This window comes from Xyrauchen texanus, chromosome 46 (assembly GCF_025860055.1).
Source record: "Xyrauchen texanus isolate HMW12.3.18 chromosome 46, RBS_HiC_50CHRs, whole genome shotgun sequence".
Taxonomy (NCBI): domain Eukaryota; kingdom Metazoa; phylum Chordata; class Actinopteri; order Cypriniformes; family Catostomidae; genus Xyrauchen; species Xyrauchen texanus.
Genome location: NC_068321.1, coordinates 24,222,202 through 24,244,630, shown reverse-complemented (window position 1 = coordinate 24,244,630; position 22,429 = coordinate 24,222,202). Strand labels below are relative to the sequence as shown.

The window sequence follows — 22,429 nt, the reverse complement described above, 5'->3', positions numbered from 1 at the left end:
ATAAATACAAACTATTTTGAGTGCATGTTTACATAAAAACAACTGGGGAAAGACCGTGCAGATGGCTGCATTAACGTGTTTGGTGTGAACGGCCCCTAAAAAGTTAAAATATTAAGTAAAAAGTAGAACGGACCAATCAGATGCAACTTCAGGACCACTAAGCCCCTCCCATTTATGAACCCCCTCTTTCATATTAATTGCCATTCTACCCACTTCTTGTTCTATTTCTCTGAGCGAAGCCGCAGCGGAGCGGGATGGCCACGAATCCGACAAGATCATCCGGACACCCGGGCAAGATGAAGAAGGACGAGTCGCTGCTCGGGAAACTGGGAGGAACGTTAGTCCGCAAAAAGAAGCTGAAAGACGGTACGTTTCTGGGAATAGAGGGACTGCTGAGAAAGAAAAATAAGAAAATAAAATAATTAGAAGAGCGCATGACGTCATGCCATGTTTGATTATATCGCTGTCCATGGTGCTGCATTTGATCAATATTATGATGAATTTCTGAAAGTGCATCTTTCAGTACGAGTTATATAAGTACTCTTATATCAAATAGAATATATAGTGATTTTTTCCCCCAATCTTTATATCATTACATTTGTACAAGGGTTGTGATTGACAAGTCTCATATAGGACAGGCCACAGTTATTTTGTTGATGTCTGGGACAGAAATAGACAGGTCAAGGACTCTAAGTTATGCAGATAAGAATGAAGCAGACTGCTTTGTCCACTGTTTAGATGTGTTGGTTGTCCCCTTTCAATGTTTTACTGATTCATGTATGTTTAAAATGTGTTTCAGCCCTTTAGTTTTGTGTTTTGTGCTATTTTAGATGCAACTCACCCCTCTCTAGTCTTTATATGTGTGAACAGCTGCACAGTTAAAAGTGCATTGGTCATTCCTGCCTTTGTGTCTCATTGAGGAACAGAGACATGTTGTTTATAATTGTTTTGTACTGTTATAACCCTCAGAAAATCACACTGGAGTGACACAATGTGTTAAAAAGGCTTTTGGTGACCCTTTGTATTTGATCAGATCCTGTTTGGGTAATTGTAAAGAGTCTGTCTTGATTATTCATATGTACATTGTGTTTTTTCCACCTATAGAAATAAAAGAAATATTCCAGATTAGTTGACAGCATTTGTGGCATTATGTTGATTACCACAAAAATACATTTCCTTTAAAAAAAAAGTAAAAAAATCAAGATTTCGAGACACTTGGAAGAGAATGGGACCAATCCGTAAACGTTAAAATATTTTTGTATTATTTTAATTTTTATTCAAGCTTATTAACATGAAGTGAAGTGTGATAATATTACTTACATTTTTTGTCTAGAGTTACATCCAATTTACAACTTTGTTGCCATGACGACATAACGATGTGAACCCTTTAACCCATAAACATACACATGTTTTAACAGAAGAATTCATGTAAGTGCATTTATAAAATTATAAGCTTCACATTTCTGACTTTAAACCTCCAAAAATGGGCCCCATTGACTTCCATTGTAAGTGCCTCACTGTAAGACAGATTTGTGCTTTTTTATTTTTTTTATGAAAAGGAGGGACGAGTTAAAAATTATTTTAGTGGTAATTAACATTATGCCACAAATTCTGTCGATTGAGCTTAACTTGTATTAAACCTAAATTATTTTTTAAAATAGTAGGGATACTGTGGACAAACGTGATTTCAAGGAATAGTTCACCCAAAAATGAACATCCTGTCATTATTTATCACTCTGTTGTAGTTCCAAACCTGTATGCAGTTGTTATTTTTATATTATTTTTGTGAATTACCAAAGGAGAATTTTTGGAAGAATTTCCACGCAGCTCTTTTCCATTATTTATTGTAATTCTATTTTTAAATACTATTTATTTTTTTATTTTAATTACATTTATTTTTGACAGACATGGTCTCTCTTAACTGTTAGAGTGTGGAAAAAAGCTGTCTGATTATTCATAATAATTAAATTCATGAGGGTAAGTTAATGATGACAGAATTAAAATTTTTGAGTGAACTACCCCTTAAAGGTAACTCTGGTATGACTGCAAGTGTTGTACCATTTAGCAAGGCTGGTGAGTGCATGTTCAACAGAACATTGTACGGACACATTCAAGTCGGGCACCAGAACGCATCCATTACACACCTGAAAATATGTTACACAGTCCAGTGTTAACAAATACTGCACATACAAAAACAACTGATTAAATGGACTGCACAAAGCATATGTTTGGGTGTCTTCAGCCATGCAGCACTGATCTGTGTACAGTAGATGAATGAAGCATGAGGTCTATATCGCCATCCAGAGGAATTTGTTGGCAATTTTCAAACAGTAGCTTATTTTGTGCATTAAAGTCATAACAGTTCCCTTGACTGACAGCAGCTTTACAAAGCAGAACCACAAACTTCCATCCCTGTTCTGCAGAAACTGATATTAGAAAACCCTCAGATATATAAAAAGGAAGTGAGTGTGTGTGTCACACATTGTTAGTGTGAGATATACTGTGTAAGATCTGGGACTGGCTGTTCTTGACGTTTTCCTGAGACTTCTGTTAGTTTCACAAGTAAGTTGCACTTTTTCTATTTGATATTTATGTGATATTTACATTGAGCGTCAGTGATTTGTGTAGTTTAGGTACAACATTAAAAAAGCTTTCATCAGGATGCAGAAGTGTATAGTTTCTTAGTGGATATTGTAAGATCCAATGACCTAAAATACCTTTCAGATCCTTCAATATTGATACAGTATTATCCTGATCAGTTGTGCCTGTGCACAATTATTTATGGTGATGAAGTTATCAAAGATGAGCTTTTTTGCACTTATATTAGTTTGGTTGGTCATCATCACTGTTCAGTATTCCCTATAGAGAAATAGTCCCTGTAATTTTGGATAATATATATATATATATATATATATATATATATATATATATATATATATATATGCATTCTAGACTTGAAAATTGTTTGTTTTTCAGCAAAATATCATCCAGTTTGCATGTCCCCTTTTAACACTTTCAGAAATGTAGATATCATGCTTGCACTATGTTGTTTTTTTTAAATTCTTTATGCATTTTCTGAGAAAATGTCTGTTCAACCGTTTATGCCATCTGTGACATTTCCCACATTTAGAATAAATGGATGATCATGTTTAAGGGAATTACATCATTACTAGAGATGGGTATTGATACAGATTACCTAGTCAATTTGATTCTGATTCACAAGCACTCGATTCGATTCAGATTTGATTCTGATACATATGGGTATATTTAAGTTAAAATGTTAATTTTGTATACAAATTCACGTTGATTTATACAGAGAACCTCGTAATTAGGTATATTACGAAAATATAAATTTTTATTTTGTCATTAATACATTTGGTCATGTTTTAGAATATATATATATATATATATATATATATATATATATATATATATATATATATATATATATACACACACACCGATCAGCCACAACATTAAAACCACCTGCCTAATATTGTGTATGTCCCCCTCATGCAAAACAGCACAAACCCGCAACTCAGAATAGCATTGGTCTCACCACAAGTGTACACAGCAGTTATCTGAGTTACTGTAACTGTCAGTTCAAACCAGTCTGGCCATTCTCTGTTCACCTCTCTCATCAACAAGACATTTCAGTCACAGAACTGCCCCTCACTGGATGTTTTTTTGTTTTTGGCACCATTCTGAGTAAATTCCGGAGACTGTTGTGTGTGCAAATCCCAGAAATACTCAAACCAGCCCGTCTGGCACCAACAAACATCCATACGATTATCTAATCAGCCAATCGTGTGGCAGCAGTGCAGTGCATAAAATCATGCATATATGGGTCAGGAGCTTCAGTTAATGTTCACATCAACCATCAGAATGGGGAAAAATGTGATCGCAGTGATTTGGACCATGGCATGTTTGTTAGCATAGCAAGCAATTTGTCATACTAAGTTCAAAAACTTCTACAGTGTTGTACTGCCAAGCTCTCAAAGTGGCTGGAGTAGTATAGTAGCTAGTACAGAAGAAAGAGACAGAGAAGTGTGTGTGTGTGTGTGTGTGTGTGTATGTGTGTATATATATATATATTGAAAGTGTTGAAATTTATAAACATAGAAATGCACTATAATATCCCCAATTCAAACCCAAACCCAAAAGACCTTCACAATTCGAAAACCTTAGAATTAAGATGGTTATTCATATCTTCAGCTTTAGTGTGTCAATAGGAAAAATACATTTTAGATTCCCAAATGTTCCTTTTGTAAATAGAAACGATTAATATAGAAAAACAGGGCACTCTGCAAGAGATGGCATTGCCCACACCGTGCCCCCCACTAAACATCATGTCAGTCTAGTTATTTTATTTTATTATTATTTTTGTACAGTAAGTGTAAGTTAAGTTCAAAAGTCAGTTAGTGTGGATTGGTTAAGTGCTCGTGGAACAGATGTGTTTTCAGCTGGTTCTTGAATATTGAGATGCTATCAGCTGATTATGTGAAGGTTGGAAGCTCATTCCACCACAGTGGACTATAAAGTGAACGATTGTGAAATAGACTTTGAGCCTCTATGTGATGGGACCACCAGATGCCGCTCATTCATCGACTGCAGAGACTTAACTGAATTGAAGAGAGTATAGTTATATTGGCTGTCCTAAATGCCAGAGTCAAAGTCTTGAATTTGATGCTGACATGAAATCAAGTCAAGCGCTGTGTAGCATATTCAGACAGGAAAGGTCTGATTTCCCTGATGTTGTACAGCGCAAATCTGCAAGACCGGGCAGTTGATGTGATGTGGGCGTTAAAAGTAAGCTGGTCGTCCACCACCACTCCCAGGTTCCCGAACTGTTCTGGTTGGTTTTAGTGTAGTTGAACCAAGATGAATAAATGAGGTTGTGGTCAACAGATGGGATGGCTGGGATCACGAGGAGTTCTGTCTTGGCAAGGTTGGGCTGAAGGTGTTGTTTCTTCATCCTGGCCGAAATGTCCTATTGGCAGGCAGAGATACGAGCTGTGACAGTAGGGTATTCAGGCTGGAACGAAAGGTAGAGTTGCGTGTCATTTGCCTCGCAGTGGTAGGAAAAGCCATGTGCCTCAATGATCAGTCCGAGAGATGTTGTGTATATCGAGAAGAGGAGGGGTCCAAGCACTGATCCCTGAGGAATACCAGTGGTCAGGTTGGGTGACTTGGACACCTCTCCTCTCCAGGAGACCTTGAAAGATCTGCCAATGAAGTATGATTCAACCAATCCTAGTGCAGTTCCTGTGATGCCCAGGTCAGAGAGGTTGAACAGGAGGATCTTGTGGTTCACTGTGTCGAAAGCAGCAGACGAGTCAAGGAGGATGAGGATGGATGATTTGGAGTTGGCTCTCGCCAGTCACAGGGTTTCAGCTACTGACAAGAGGGCAATCTCTGTGTCCTGTTTTGAAGCCAGACTGATGTCTGTCGAGTCGGTTGTTCTGTGAGAGAAAAGAAGACAACTGGTTGAACATGACCCTTTCAAATGTTTTAGACAGGAAGGTTAGGAGAGAGATGGGTCTGTAGTTGTCAACTACTGTCGAGTTATGTGTTGGTTTTTTGAGCAGTGGGGTTACTCAAACCCTAAATTTATCATTATTAAAAACAAGTGGTCCTAATTAAACAGTACTTGATATGTCACATTTTGGAATCATAACTCAAATATGTACATACTTTAAACTTTGTCTTCGAGTACTACTAACTAAAAATTATCAAGTACAAAATTGCGGCTGTGTGGAATACCCATAAGCACTTGCACTTGAATAAATTACGTATGTTTGGTCAAAACAAGGGAACTTATGTAGGAAAATGACTCTTATTTAAAACATTTATTTAGTTTTAATTATTATGACTATTGTTGTTGTTTTGTTGTAGCTGGTTGATAGTTGTGTGAAGTCACCACGAGGGTGATTAGTGTTACTTCGGGTCAACTTGTAGCCTGTTACATTTTAGCCTTTAATCAGTTGTACTTTACAAAAGTGTAAATTTATGTGCACTAAGACATACTGAAGAGAATCCAATGTGCCATATAGCTAACCAAGATTCCAGTCATAATCTCACTTATACTATATAAGACTTGTTATAACCCATTTTAAATAATTACATAAAACAATGATACTTTAATCACAAATAACTTAAGTTTACATGTTAACTACTTAATGTTACTTAAAAAAATTATGTTCAGTTTACTTGGGCCAAATAAAAAGCATGCAAACATATTGCCTTAACAAATCTAAGTAAGGTCAACCAATAAGAATTTACAGTGAATGATATTTATTAGCTAAGACTGTTTTTAGCTGTTTTTGCACTAATTTTCAATCCTGAAATATCTTAAAATATTTTAAAGAAAAAATGTATAATGCTGGAACTTGACATAAACTTCTATGACACTTGAACTGTGTGTTACTCATTTAGTGTCTGTCTCAGAACAGAAATAAGTATTGCTATATTTAAAATCAGCTCCATTCCCTCTGACCAGACTGAAGCATTATTTATATCTGCTTTGTAATAAATAGTTTTCTCTAAGTGCTGTAGACCGCACACAAACATGGCATACACACTTACAACAGCCTGCAGTGTGTGTGTGTGTTTTGATTTCTCAGGGAGGTGTGGGTTGCATTGTGTCAGTCTTGGCTATCATTGCTGCTGTTAATCTGTTTATAATCTCACTGCAGTCGCTGATGGGCAGCTTTTAACTAACTTGATTTGTGCACAGAAAGGGTTTCCAAGCACTCAGCTGGCAGTGCTTTTAAAGGGAAATGTATAACTTCCTGATAATTATTTGATAATTATCATCAAACTATATTTAGTACCTCATTAATCTGGTTAATTAGTACAAGATTAAATACTAAAAGATTTCTTAAAGTATAACCAATTCCTTGTGTAGAAGCAGAAAGCATGAATATGTAATCCATTGCAGAAAAATAAGAATTCTAAAATGTCCTAGAATAGAATATAATTTCTTTAGAATATAATGGAATCAAAACACAAATTTAAAAATTGACACAAATGTGAGATTAAATTTTTTTATTAAGGATTGCTTGTGGGGGAGTCACGACACCATGCGAGGAGCAGGTGTATGAACGACGAGCTCTGCGCACTTTGCCAGTTTTTGATTATTTTTATGTTATAATCCGGTGAGATTCGATACACCCTGCTAAATATCTGTTCTATGAAGTCAACGTTTCAAAGAAGTCAAAATCCTCAGGCTCTGGAGATATTAGAATCCACTTAAGTGCTCAAGCTGAAACCTCTGATGGACCTGCGGACCAGGGACTCGGTTTGGTCTGTGCGGTGGGAGAAATACAGCATCAACATGTTCGTGATGCTGACACAACTTGTTGCTGACTTGGAGGATCTCGCTGTAATACGTCGATCGATTATGGCGATGGAAACAAAATTCGAGTTGGTTACAAGATTGTCGGACGTTGAGAAACGGATCAATTATCTGGAGTCATCGGAGAAGGAATTATCTAATAAACCGCTTGCAACCAAAGTTGATTTGGAGTGCGTTAGAAGGCAGGGATATGGTGAAATTCTTAGAAGAGTTCTTCCCGAGTCTGCTCAACATAACAGGCCATAAGCTGGAAATCGAGCGAGCTCACAGAGACCCGGCTCGGAGATTGGCCGAGGGAGACAGGCCCCAACCAATTCTGGGCAAATTTCTGAGATGATCCGATAAAGATCTTGTGTTCTGTGAGGCGAGGAGTAAAGGAAAGCTTTCTTAGATAAACCACAGCATTTTCTTGTTCGCAGATTTTGTATACAACAAGAGAGAAATGACCTTACATCACTGGAAGATCACCTTTGCACTGATGTTTCCAGCCAAATTGAGAATAGATACTAAGGATGGCCTCAAAATATTTACATGCCCACAACAAGCATTGTCTTTCATAGAGACAATGGGTGAGTAAACCATTTGGTGTTTTCATGTGGGCCCGGAGTGGATTATCTCACTATACTTACTATTGTCTGTCTGAGGATGCTGGGTGCCATTTTTTTTCTTTTTGTGTTGGTCCTACCTAGCGGCTGGAGAATGTTTTGTGGAGTAACGCTCCTTCAAGAAACCTTTTGCATCGATGAAGGGAAGCTTTTACACTGATGTTCCCAGCCAAATTGAGAATAGATACTAAGGATTGCTGCAAAATATTTACATGCCCACAACAAGTATTGTCTTTCATTAAATCAAAGGACTGAGGAAGTCATGGTATGTTTCAAAGGTGCCTCCAGATGGGCTGACTCACTGAACATGCCTTTGGCCGTCCGAGGATGCTGGGCACCTTTTTGTTTCTTTTTTGTGATGGTTCCGCCTAGTGGCTGGAGTTTGTTTTGTGGAAGAACACACCTTTGGGACAGTTATGGTTGAATCTGCTCGTTCTTTGTGCTTATGCCTCCTATTGGAAGGAGTCTGTTTAGTGGAATTTGTTTTCGCAGAACATTGGAATGATTATGTAATTTATTATTTATTTATTTTATTTTTATTTATTTATTAATTCGTTTTTAATGAATTTATTAATAATGTTGAAGCTGGTTTCACTACAGGCTGGATTTTTCTTTTTTTGAGAAGGATCGCACCTTCGAGACAATTTTGTGTATGAATCTACACGTTATTTTGTGTTTATTCTGCCTATTGGCTGGAGTTTGTTTTATAGATTATCTTTTGTTGTGTAATTCTGTTTCACAAAATATGTATAAAATCACCGGACTTGAGCAATCTGATGACAAAGTTGTCGCGAGGACTCTCGCAGGCGTACATGGACTCTTTGAGTTTGGCGGGATGGACGCCGGTTGGTGCTGTCGTGCTCGGGGTTAATGCACACGTTTTTCTTTTTTCTGTTTGTTTGGTTCGGAGGTAATTTCGGGGTTTGATTGTTGCACTAATGGGGAATGTGGTCTTTATAATTTTATTTTTGACACCCAATCGATTTTTTCTAATATGTCAAAATGTCAAATGTTAATATGAGTGGATTGTCTCTCTCCACATGGAATGTGAATAGGTCAGGGCACCCCATAAAAAGATAGGAAGGTTATTTATTTTCTTAAACGTAAGAAATATGATATTGTTTTTCTTCAAGAAATGCATCTCTCCCCGCAGGAAGCTGAAAAATTGGGGAAGATATGGGGTGGACATGTTTTCTTAATGCTAGCTCAAGTAAAAGCAGGGGAGTCATAACATTGATAAGTAAACAACTACAATTCAAATGTCTCAAACAGATTAATGATAAATTAGGAAGAGACATTACTGATTTAGCTGAAATTCAGGGGCAAAGTTTGTATTTTGACTAATATTTTCACACCTAATGCTGATGATCAGGGCTTTTTTATAGATCTTGAAGGGATGTTGCAAGCCGCTGGCACCCCTCATGATATAGTATTGGGAGGAGACTTCAGTCTGTTGATAGACTCAGTCCTTTATCATAGTGAAGCAAATGTGTGCAAGCCCCTAGAATAATATTGATACTTCACAGGATGTGTAAAAATCTTGGTCTTACAGATATTTGGAGACTTTTGAACCCATTTGGTAGGGACTGTATATTTTTTTTCATCGGTCCATAAGATTTATTCTACAATAGATTTTTTTTAAAGACACATTTAAGATCTAAAAATGTTAGTATGGCTTGTGTTGGAGAAAAACGTAAATATCTAACCCATTCTATGCGATAGAATGTCTTAGAATAGAACAGAACAAATTTGTAATCTTAAAATCTTAACAAAGAAAAGCCTGAATAGCCAAAGACAGAGCTGTATCGCCTCTTCGTTAAGTTTTTCTCCGGTTAGTTGCTCAGAAATGTGCATCCTACTGTTTACCCTCATACTACATAAGTAAGTGTAGTTACGAATTTATCATCACATTGAGTTGTCAGGTTAGGTCCTGGCTCTCTCTCCCCTCCTCTCATTTTCTCATCTCTTTTCTCCTCTCCCATCATTAAAACAGGAGTGGGGGGGTTCAAAGAGACAGAAATAACATGTGATGTTGACACACACACAGACAGACCACTTGGACTTACTGCAGGGACATTACTAATGTCCAGAACAGTTTAGCAGGACATGGCTGGACTACTGTGTGGGACGAAGAGAAGAAAGCAAGGTAGAGATTTGGTGGAAGGGCACATGTAGTATGTATATGTGTGTGTTCACTTTGGCTATTCTGTGGTGAACCATTTAATATATCCTAATTAGATTTATGTAAAGTATGTGTTTAAATAATACATACTTAAATATAAACAGATTATTTATATATAAATATATATATGGTGTGGATAACATAAGGATTACTAGAATTATGGTATTTATAGTATTATGCAGCACTTGTATAGTATAGTTTTAATTCCTTATTTGTTTGCTACACAGCTTCGCACATGTATGGCTAGGAATAGTATATAGCTATTATATGGTGTATCCATAAAATCTATGGTGCAGAAATTTAAGTTGTCTTGATTGGATGAATGCAAATGATGTCTCAAAGGGACATATTATTTTAATATGTTCCTTGAGGTTCCCTTATTATTTAAGGAATGTTTTTGCACAAATATATTTGTAAAACAGGATAATTTTCCACCCTCATTCTGACCCTCTGTTATAAACACTTTTTTTTGGTGCTGCTACTCCTTTAAGAATTGACTGTTCTGATTGGCTCTCTGCTCTTGACTGACCAGCTCTCTCACTGCTCACCATTAAAGGGCGGAGCTACGTTAGTGATTAAAGCTAAAGTAGATGTTAATGTGTTGTTGTGGAGGCAGTCAGATGCAAATGTTTACCACAGTGTAACATCACAATGTGAAGGATGTCGTTTTGGCAGCTTGGTTTCAACAAATGCTCTTTTAGCAGTGAGGACGAAGTTTTGAGTTCTGAAACTTACAGAATGTTTTTATTGTACAACGACCTCTTATATGTGAAAAGATTAAGAAAAAATGTGATTCCTCATGTCATGACAACTTTAACTTATGTAATTTAAATTATAAATACATATTTAATATAAATTAAAATATATTTAAATAAACACACATGAATATATATATATATATATATAATATACTTTCAAGCAACATCCACCGAACTCTGGCACATACCTTCAGACTGTTCTGGTATAGTGTGAAAAATTAGCTGCGAACTTTCCGCAAATTTGACGCTCTTTATTTTCACGTGCGAATGAGCTTTTGATTCGCCACAAATGTTTGCCAGAAGTTTGAAGCTCTTCGCCGGTAGTGGTGAACCTCCGGCAAACCTTTGGCAACAATTAACAATTTACCACAAGTTTGCCGCAAAGCTCATTCGCAAGTTTGCGGGAAATTTGCCATGAACTTTCGATTTTCGTAAGGGGTGCTATATCTTTTTTATCTGATCTGATATGTGGTTTTCGCACAGCGGATGTTCAAAAATCAGAAAAATCCCATAGAAATTGTACGCTAACGGAATGTTCAAATGGGTCCACGGAATGCTTGTTTATTCAAACTCCAACTGTCAAAAATTCAAATGTAAACAAACCCACAAAAGGCTTTAATCTGTCTGTTTGCCTGTCTGTCTGTCTAGCTAGCTAGCTAGCTGGCTGGCTGTTTGTCTTACTGTAATGTCTGTATAGCCATCACACTTCAAAATGATAAAACTAGTTTAAACTAGACTAGACAAGTCTTTGTCAAGCCAACATCAAAGTTTGCCATAACAATCTTTCCCTATCTAGTTAGTATTTAATATACTAACTACCACTGTTTAGTATAAATAGCTTTGCTACATAGCCAGTCCCTGAACTACAGTACATCCTCACAGTCTGTGATTTTGTCGGTATGTTAAACATGGACGGAATTGTAGTTCTACGAAACTGAGGCATGTTGCATGCTTTATGGTTCCCCAGAGGGGAAATGCACAATTATGATGAAAAGCAGGGGTGTAATTATGCAGGAAATGCAGATTGGGCGCGAGATGTGTATTAAAGAGATGATCTGCAGGGTGGATGAGGAACTGTGAAGGTATTCACTGTCTCATTGGACATCAAATGTCCATGTAAGTCAATCTCTGTTTAGATTTTTTAAATGCTTGATATTCACGTGATGTTGCATCCATGCCAATAGTGTCAGTACAGAGTCCAACACCACAGTTGTTTTGGTTGTTTGAAAGTGCACTCAGTAATTGCTGTGCTGTTCTACTAGAACTATTAATTTCTGTTTAAAAGTTTAGCAATACAAATAATTAAGTAATTGAGTTCTGTCAGTTAATGTCAGTTATGCCAGCATTAAAGCGTTGCTATTCTACTGCCAATAGGGAAAATACATTTTGTGTGTTTGTTTATGTGTATGTGTAGAGTTTGGGTGTGGTATCATAAAGAGGGAAATCTTTCTGATGTTATCAATTATGTTTAGATTTTACCTGATGACTCAGTTTCCGTTTTGGAGGAAGTTTGCTAAACTGAGAGTGAAACATCAGATCACTAATCTAATTATAAATGAGCCGTAATTAACTGGAAGAGAGAGAGAGAGAGAGAGAGAGAGAGAGAGAGAGAGAGAGAGAGAGAGAGAGAGAGAGAGAGAGAGAGAGAGAGAGAGAGAGTCACTCATAGATCGTCTGCTTACTGCACACTAATTAGTTAATTGAAATGCTACGCATCACTCAACGACCTGCTGGTATTGATTTAGCAATAACAGTGAGTGATGTGACATACTGGCTGTTTGTCCATCACAGATATTATCTTAAAACATGGTACTGAATGATTACCATATTCATCTACAATGCTAATTAAAACGTTCTTTAAAGACTACCATAGGATTAACATGTTACATGTCCCAAAACATGGTTATTTTCATCAACATGGTCTTTTTTCTTTTAACCGTGGTATAGCCATCTTTTTTACTTTGCCAAGTATCATGGCAATACCATGTTTTTATACATTTTAACATATTATTGGCATGTGTTTTGGACATGTACTATGCTAATACCATGTTTTTAGAAATGTTACCATGGTATGACCATGTTTGTGAACATTTTACTATGGTATTACCATGTTCATTGGGAATGTACTATAGTAATACCATGTTTGTGGACATTTTACTATGGTATTACCATGTTCTTTGGGAATGTACTATAGTAATACCATGTTTGTGGACATTTTACTATGGTATTACCATGTTCTTTGGGAATGTACTATAGTAATACCATGTTTGTGGACATTTTACTATGGTATTACCATGTTCTTTGGGAATGTACTATAGTAATACCATGTTTGTGGACATTTTACTATGGTATTACCATGTTCTTTGGGAATGTACTATAGTAATATCATGTTTGTGGACATTTTACTATGGTTTTGCCATGTTCTTTGGAAATGTACCATAGTAATACCATGTTTTGGATATTATACAATGGTTTAACCATGTTCTTTGGGAATGTACTATAGTAATACCATGTTTGTGGACATTTTACTATGGTATTACCATGTTCTTTGGGAATGTACTATAGTAATACCATGTTTGTGGACATTTTACTATGGTTTTGCCATGTTCATTGGGAATGTACTATAGTAATACCATGTTTGTGGACATTTTACTATGGTATTACCATGTTCTTTGGGAATGTACTATAGTAATACCATGTTTGTGGACATTTTACTATGGTATTACCATGTTCTTTGGGAATGTACTATAGTAATACCATGTTTGTGGACATTTTACTATGGTATTACCATGTTCTTTGGGAATGTACTATAGTAATATCATGTTTGTGGACATTTTACTATGGTATTACCATGTTCTTTGGGAATGTACTATAGTAATATCATGTTTGTGGACATTTTACTATGGTTTTGCCATGTTCTTTGGAAATGTACCATAGTAATACCATGTTTTGGATATTATACAATGGTTTAACCATGTTCTTTGGGAATGTACTATAGTAATACCATGTTTGTGAACATTTTACTATGGTATTACCATGTTCTTTGGGAATGTACTATAGTAATACCATGTTTGTGAACATTTTACTATGGTATTACCATGTTCATTGGGAATTTACTATAGTAATACCATGTTTGTGGACATTTTACTATGGTATTACCATGTTCTTTGGGAATGTACTATAGTAATACCATGTTTGTGAACATTTTACTATGGTATTACCATGTTCTTTGGGAATGTACTATAGTAATACCATGTTTGTGAACATTTTACTATGGTATTACCATGTTCTTTGGGAATGTACTCTAGTAATACCATGTTTGTGGACATTTTACTATGGTTTTGCCATGTTCTTTGGAAATGTACCATAGTAATACCATGTTTTGGATATTGTACAATGGTATAACCATGTGTTTTGGACACAAACAATGTAATGCCATGTTTTCTTTTGATATTTTACCATGGTACTGCCACGATTTTTGGTAATGTACCATAGTTTTACCATGTTTGTAGACCTTTTAACATGGTATTTCTATGTACCATGGTAATGCCTTGTTTTGGGACATTTTACTATGGTATTACCATGTTCTTTGGGAATGTACTATAGTAATACCATGTTTGTGGACATTTTACTATGGTATTACCATGTTCTTTGGGAATGTACTATAGTAATACCATGTTTGTGGACATTTTACTATGTTTTGCCATGTTCTTTGGGAATGTACTATAGTAATACCATGTTTGTGGACATTTTACTATGGTTTTGCCATGTTCATTGGGAATGTACTATAGTAATACCATGTTTGTGAACATTTTACTATGGTATTACCATGTTCTTTGGGAATGTACTATAGTAATATCATGTTTGTGGACATTTTACTATGGTTTTGCCATGTTCTTTGGAAATGTACCATAGTAATACCATGTTTTGGATATTATACAATGGTTTAACCATGTTCTTTGGGAATGTACTATAGTAATACCATGTTTGTGAACATTTTACTATGGTATTACCATGTTCATTGGGAATGTACTATAGTAATACCATGTTTGTGAACATTTTACTATGGTATTACCATGTTCATTGGGAATGTACTATAGTAATACCATGTTTGTGAACATTTTACTATGGTATTACCATGTTCTTTGGGAATGTACTATAGTAATACCATGTTTTGGATATTGTACAATGGTATAACCATGTGTTTTGGACACAAACAATGTAATGCCATGTTTTCTTTTGATATTTTACCATGGTACTGCCAAGATTTTTGGTAATGTACCATAGTTTTACCATGTTTGTAGACCTTTTAACATGGTATTTCTATGTACCATGGTAATGCCTTGTTTTGGGACATTTTACTATGGTATTACCATGTTCTTTGGGAATGTACTATAGTAATACCATGTTTGTGGACATTTTACTATGGTATTACCATGTTCTTTGGGAATGTACTATAGTAATACCATGTTTGTGGACATTTTACTATGTTTTGCCATGTTCTTTGGGAATGTACTATAGTAATACCATGTTTGTGGACATTTTACTATGGTTTTGCCATGTTCATTGGGAATGTACTATAGTAATACCATGTTTATGAACATTTTACTATGGTATTACCATGTTCTTTGGGAATGTACTATAGTAATATCATGTTTGTGGACATTTTACTATGGTTTTGCCATGTTCTTTGGAAATGTACCATAGTAATACCATGTTTTGGATATTATACAATGGTTTAACCATGTTCTTTGGGAATGTACTATAGTAATACCATGTTTGTGAACATTTTACTATGGTATTACCATGTTCATTGGGAATGTACTATAGTAATACCATGTTTGTGGACATTTTACTATGGTATTACCATGTTCTTTGGGAATGTACTATAGTAATACCATGTTTGTGAACATTTTACTATGGTATTACCATGTTCTTTGGGAATGTACTATAGTAATACCATGTTTGTGAACATTTTACTATGGTATTACCATGTTCTTTGGGAATGTACTCTAGTAATACCATGTTTGTGGACATTTTACTATGGTTTTGCCATGTTCTTTGGAAATGTACCATAGTAATACCATGTTTTGGATATTGTACAATGGTATAACCATGTGTTTTGGACACAAACAATGTAATGCCATGTTTTCTTTTGATATTTTACCATGGTACTGCCAAGAGTTTTGGTAATGTACCATAGTTTTACCATGTTTGTAGACCTTTTAACATGGTATTTCTATGTACCATGGTAATGCCTTGTTTTGGGACATTTTACTATGGTATTACCATGTTCTTTGGGAATGTACTATAGTAATACCATGTTTGGACATTTTGCCATGGTATTACTATATTTTGGGGATATTTCACCATGGTTTTACCATTTATTTTTTATTTTTAGTGCAATATGCACCATAGTAATACCTTGTCTTGGTCATATTTCCATGGTGATACCATGTTTTTGCACATTTTACCATGGTATTATAATTTTGTTTTGGAACTATGTACCATAGTAATACCAGGTTTTTGGAAATTTTATCACAATATTACCATTTTTTTTGGACTTGCACCATGATAATACCATGTTCTGGACATTTTACAATGGTATAACCGTAATTTCTGGAAATATACCATAGTTTTACCATGTTTGTAGATGTTTAAACATTGTATTACCATGTTTTTGGGACATTTCATGGTTTATTTATGTAGCATTGTAATGCCATGTTTTTGGATATTTTAATATGGAATTACGATGTTTATTGGACATGTACCATGGTAATATCATGTTTTAAACACCAAGTGACATGAATTCAGACAAATTGTTTAACTGGACGTAAAGTTTCAAAAACAGAAGATATGGGAATGTTGATTAAAAAGGGACTTTTTGAGTAAATGAAATCACCCTTTGCGTTATTTTATTACTAATATATTACTCCGTTTTCTCTGTTTCTGCTGTTTATCTTCTTAGTGAGTGACCTTCAGGAAGAGGGCAAGAACGCCATCAATGATCCCCTCCTCCACACCGGTTCAGAGCTGCTCCCAGAGGACACGTTGCTTGGTAACGTTTCTGTCCCATTCATCCCATCCATTAAACTCAATTTATCGTCCCATTCCTCCTCACCACTAGAGTTCAGCGCTCACTGTGAATCTCTACAGTTTAAAGCAACTCAGATCCAAACTTTCAGATTTATCGGCCTCTTTTACAGTCAAACATGTTTACATGCTTCCAAATGGTGCCCTTGATTTGGACTTGCAGGCTTCTTTTATAGATTTGATTTTTAGATTATTTGTGTACAGTACATCACATTGACTGTGGACTATGAAATGTATCTATGGGTCTTTATCAAGTAATTCTGCAGTTTTGTGCGTGTAGGGGTAAACGCCTTCCTGCCAGCTATAAATGCCTCTTACTAATGCTGCTGTCTGAGTCAGAGAACTGGGTGAAACTGGCTGTGCTAGACAGAGTTCAAGAGAAAAACTGACTCAACAAATTATTTTCTTGAACACAGCACTTAGCAAGTTAATTAAGAGGTTCTCAACTGGTTTTGCCTCAGGACACAGATGATTGGACAACAAGTTACCGGCCAAACACAGAACTAAATGTTTATGTTTTTCTCATTGCAAGTGAACCTGTATTTAACGTAATCTAGTTTTTTACCTTGCATAGTTTTGTTAATGATTTTCGAGGAAGTTTTTGTTAAGTTATTTTGGTTAAATTCTACCAAGCGACATTATTTTGTACCAAATGCTTTTACTATTGCAAAGTGTCAAAAATGAATGATAAGGGATGCATTTCCCCAAAGATAAGGCTGTTTATTTTGGTATGCTAACTATGCACAATTATAATGTTAGTTGCTGTGAGCATGGTTTAGAGCACACTTGCGACCCACCAGTTGAGAACTACTGTTTAAAACCATCCTTTTTTATTCTAAACCTTTTCAGAGCAAAACGCAGAAAGGATCATTTTAGACCCCATGTCCAGAGAGGACCTCAAATTCAAAGACTTGCAGAAGGTAGAACAGCCTTCCATCTTTACATACAAACAAATGCTGTTGAAATAAAGGAAAAAAGAAGTTATAAAGAAAAACAATCACTAAGAGTTACCATAGCAACTTGAAACTTGACCTTTGGCAGTGTACAGCGCCCTCTAGAGATACATGTCTGAGTAAGAGTGTAAACTGTTCCTCTCAGGTTCTCATTGACTGGATCAACAGTGAACTAGAGGAAGAAAGAATTATCGTAAAAGACCTTGAAGAGGATCTGTACGATGGACAGGTGTTGCAGAAACTATTAGGTAAGACTAAAATGGCTATCCCATACTTAAGCGGTTTTCTTTTGTATGTATTCTTATGGCATCGTTTCTACAACAGAGAAGCTTTCAGGTCACAAGCTGAACGTTGCAGAGGTGACACAGTCAGAGATCGGACAGAAACAGAAGCTGCAGACAGTTCTGGAAGCCGTTAATGAAGTTCTTGGACCACTGAAGTGGAATACAGAGTGGAATGTCGACTGTAAGTGGCAAAACACATGTTTGTTTTTCTATCAAGCTGGAGACTTTCCATTGACTTCTGTTGTTTTTGTACTGAGCTAATTATATGTTCTAATATCATCAAGTCTCCTCATGGAGACCATTGGCTGGTCACCACAATGTAGATTATTATTCTAGGTTTTACTATCCTCTTGGACGTGATTCTCGGTTTCGCTGTTTTGTTCTCTAGCCATACACTCTAAGAATCTGGTGTCCATCATTTACTTGTTGCTGGCGCTGGCTATATACTATGCGGCTCCCATCCGCTTACCAGAACATGTGTCTGTTCAGGTGATTGTGGTGAAAGTAAGAGCACTTCATAGTGTTGGAATTGAAAGCCATATCAAAGGTCATCAGGATAATCACAGAGATATGTATTGTTTTTGCTTCAGAAAAAAGAGGGCATCCTACAGACTTCTCATGTGACCAAACAACTCACAAGTACCACCACCGAGTAAGTGATGTTTATGGCACAGACAGCCCACTATGGTTCAAAGTCGACCTCTAGTGGAGAAATATGGTTATTACTCTGAAAAACAACTTGTATTGTGGCCTCACTGTTTTAAGGCTGAGCTTGTGACCTGTTTCTAAAATTTGTCCTCTCTTTTTTGGCAGAATGATGATCGGAAGATCAGGTGAGTCTGTCCACACACACACTCGATTTACGACTTCAGTTTCACCCCTAGGGTCAATATAGATGTTTTCTCTCTGTTTATTGATTTGCAGAACGGGACGCTTTTGACACGCTATTGGATCATGCACCTGACAAACTGAATGTAGTAAAAATGGTAATACACACGGTCATGCCATTGAGAGCTGAATGACTGCTGTTATTATTGAAAAGTATACCATGGCATTGTTGGGATAAGGAAATAGTTTTACACTCAAGAATGTTTTAGGGACATAAACTTGAAAAATGTCTTGAGATAAAGGTGTATATGCAATCATTTCCAATACCTGTTTGTACGATGCTTTGTTTTTGCAGTCGCTGATCAAATTTGTAAATAAACATTTGAACAAACTGAACCTGGAGGTGACTGAGCTGGATTCACAGGTATCACCTGTCATCCATGTTACCTGAATTTCACCAATGCTTCAACAAACAGTGTTTTATATTTTAAAAGTTTGTTTAGTTTGCAGATGGTGTGTATCTGGTGTTGCTGATGGGATTGTTGGAAAATTACTTTGTGCCTCTGTACAACTTCTACCTCACTCCAGAGAGCTTTGAACAGAAGGTGAGTGTGACATGGGCTGATGTGGTCTTATTATGTACTGATGTGGTCTACTAAGGTCTGATGTGGACTGATGTCGACTGATGAGGTTTGATGTAGCCCGGTGTGGACTGATGTCGACTGATGAGGTTTGATGTAGTCCGGTGTGGACTGATGAGGTCTGTTGAGGTCTGATATGGACTTACTCTATAGGGTATGATGTTGACTTATGTGGTCTGATGGGATCTGATTTGGTCTGATGGGGTTTGCAGATGGTGTGTATCTGGTGTTGCTGATGGGATTGTTGGGAAATTACTTTGTGCTTCTGTACAACTTCTACCTCACTCCAGAGAGCTTTGAACATAAGTGTGACATGGGGTGAAGTAGTCTGATGGGCTATGTTGTGGACCGATGTCGAATGATGTGGACCGATGTGGTCTGATTGGTTCTGACATAGGCTAATGGGATATGGTGTGATGTTGTCTGATGCAGACTGATTGAGTATGAAGTAGTCTGATGTAAATGGTAAATGGTCTGCACTTATATAGCGCATTTTTAACCTTAGAGGTTACCAAAGCGCTTTACACTGTGTCCCAATCACCCATCCACACTCACACTCACACACCAATGGCGGCAGAGCTGTCATGCAAGGCCCTAACCTGCCATTGGGTGCAACTTAGGGTTCAGTGTCTTGCCCAGTGTCTTACACTTCGGCATGTGGATTCGTGTGGGCCGGGAATTGAACCACCAACCCTGCAATTGGCAGCCGACCCACTCTACCACATGAGCCACCTGTGGAATGATTATGTATGATGTAGCCTACCATCAGGGTCTAATTTAGACTGATGAGATCTTCTGTGGTTGGATGGGTATGGTGTGGACTGATGGGGTCTGATACTGTCTGATGTTGTCTGATGTGGACTGATTGGGTATGATGTGGTCTGATGTGTACTGATGTTGTCCAGTGTGGGCTAATGGGTATGATGCGGATTGTGGACTGATGTGGAATGAATATGTCTGATGTAGCCAACCATCAGTGTCGGATTTGGACTGATGAGGTCTTCTGTGGTCGGATGTGGACTGATAAGTTCTATTGCCGAGTTGTGAGGTTTCATTTGTTCTGGTGTGGGCTGATGAGGTCTGATGTGGACTGCTGGGGTATCATGTGGACTGATGAGGTCTAATGTGGTATGATGGTTGTCATAGCTATATATAATCATTTTCAATCTGTCTTGTAGGTGCATAACGTGGCGTTTGCTTTTGAACTCATGCAGGATGGAGGATTACAGAAACCTAAAGCTCGACCAGAAGGTACCAGAAAAACATGTGCCAATCACCTTACATCGAAGTCAAATAAATGATAGCCACTATCTTAAAAGGATAGTTCACCCAGTAATACAAATTCTGTAATACATATTTCACCCTCATGTAATTTGATACATTTGATGGCAACATTTTTGGGTGAACTAATCCAGTTTAAGCAGTGAGTAGTGAAACATGTAACAGTGATTCCCTGATTATCCACTAGATGGTGATGCTGTGAAAATGTTCCTCAGATGTTAAAGCATACTGTACATCCCTATCTGGCCCCATTACAGTCTATGATTACACATATTATTCCTTCACAATGACAGTGAAAATATTCAAGCAACTGTCTGTTCTTTTTATAGACAGTATAGAACTGTCTGTTCTCTGTGTTTTATAGACGTAGTAAACTTGAATCTGAAGTCAACCCTAAGGGTGCTCTACAACCTTTTCACCAACTACAAGAACTCAGAGTAACTACATTGAAGGACATAATATTCATCCAAGAGAAAGCTTGCCTTGTGCCTCACCGATGCCTGCACTTCTACTGAAACACATGTTGTATAATTTGGGTTTTCGTATGCTCCAACTCGAATGTATTCAGCCTTAAAGATGTGCTATATATACATATAATATATATGATAAATTATATAATGAATAACTGTTTGTCCTTGAATGTTTTGCAAATTTAGTACACTGTGTATTATTCTAAAAGAAATGCTTTAATTATTGTATCAAATAAACACAGCTTTCTTTATATTTAAATGAATTCATTTTAGTGGTTTATGACGTTTGGTCTCTGAATTTTAACCGACAACATTAATGATCTCAGTAGATAAATTCAGATGTTTAAGAACAACTAAAAAAAGGCTTTTGGTCAAAATAAGCGTTTAAGCATCATGTCTACATACTTAGAATTATTCATACTGTAAAACCCCAGTCTGAATTTTAAATGGTGATTAGAGGGCTTGTTACTTTATGATGGGCCTTTGTTACATTTATAAGTGATTAAACGTACGATTTTCACCTGGTGGATGATTAAACGGGTGAAAAATCTCCTATGGACTTACATTGAAGGATGGACCCAAACCATACCTAGTGACCAGAATATAATAGAGACTTGGGCGTGAGTTCATTTGATTTTCGGGCATGCAAGCAAACACCTAGCAACTACCCAGTGTGAGTTTAACAATAATGCTATTGTTTTTGTTTCTCCTTTGATGATATGTTTATTTGTTCTGGATTCAAACTTGTGTTTATTGAGGGGAATTTAATTGGGATGGTAACCATGGTAACGCCACAGCCCAAATTACCTAAATAGTTTCTTGTCAAAAGAGAGAGGGGAAAATCTATGCCCTTGTAAATCACAAACAAGAAATGTTAGATCACTGAATGGTTCACTTTCACTGCATCCTTATTCCATACAGTGTAGGTGAATGGTGACTGAATCTGTCAGTCCCTAACATTCTACCCAACATCTACT

At 36.6% G+C, this 22,429-nt stretch overlaps 1 protein-coding gene across 2 annotated transcripts; it reads left to right on the top strand.

Annotated features, from left to right (window-relative positions):
- Nucleotides 1-223: 223 nt before the first annotated feature.
- LOC127638411 (beta-parvin-like) lies at nucleotides 224-21,689 on the top strand. 2 transcript variants are annotated; one of them, XM_052119928.1, is made up of 13 exons: nucleotides 224-366; nucleotides 16,871-16,960; nucleotides 17,845-17,915; nucleotides 18,094-18,196; nucleotides 18,273-18,413; nucleotides 18,621-18,736; nucleotides 18,823-18,884; nucleotides 19,046-19,065; nucleotides 19,157-19,218; nucleotides 19,416-19,484; nucleotides 19,564-19,665; nucleotides 20,880-20,952; nucleotides 21,347-21,689. In XM_052119928.1, exons 1-13 carry the CDS (start codon nucleotides 255-257, stop codon nucleotides 21,421-21,423), a joined length of 1,098 nt encoding a protein of 365 aa, XP_051975888.1. In that variant the 5' UTR covers nucleotides 224-254; the 3' UTR covers nucleotides 21,424-21,689. The 2 variants fall into 2 exon arrangements, with proteins under 2 accessions (XP_051975888.1, XP_051975889.1); XM_052119929.1 differs by lacking the exon at nucleotides 224-366 and adding an exon at nucleotides 10,026-10,108.
- Nucleotides 21,690-22,429: the final 740 nt, after the last annotated feature.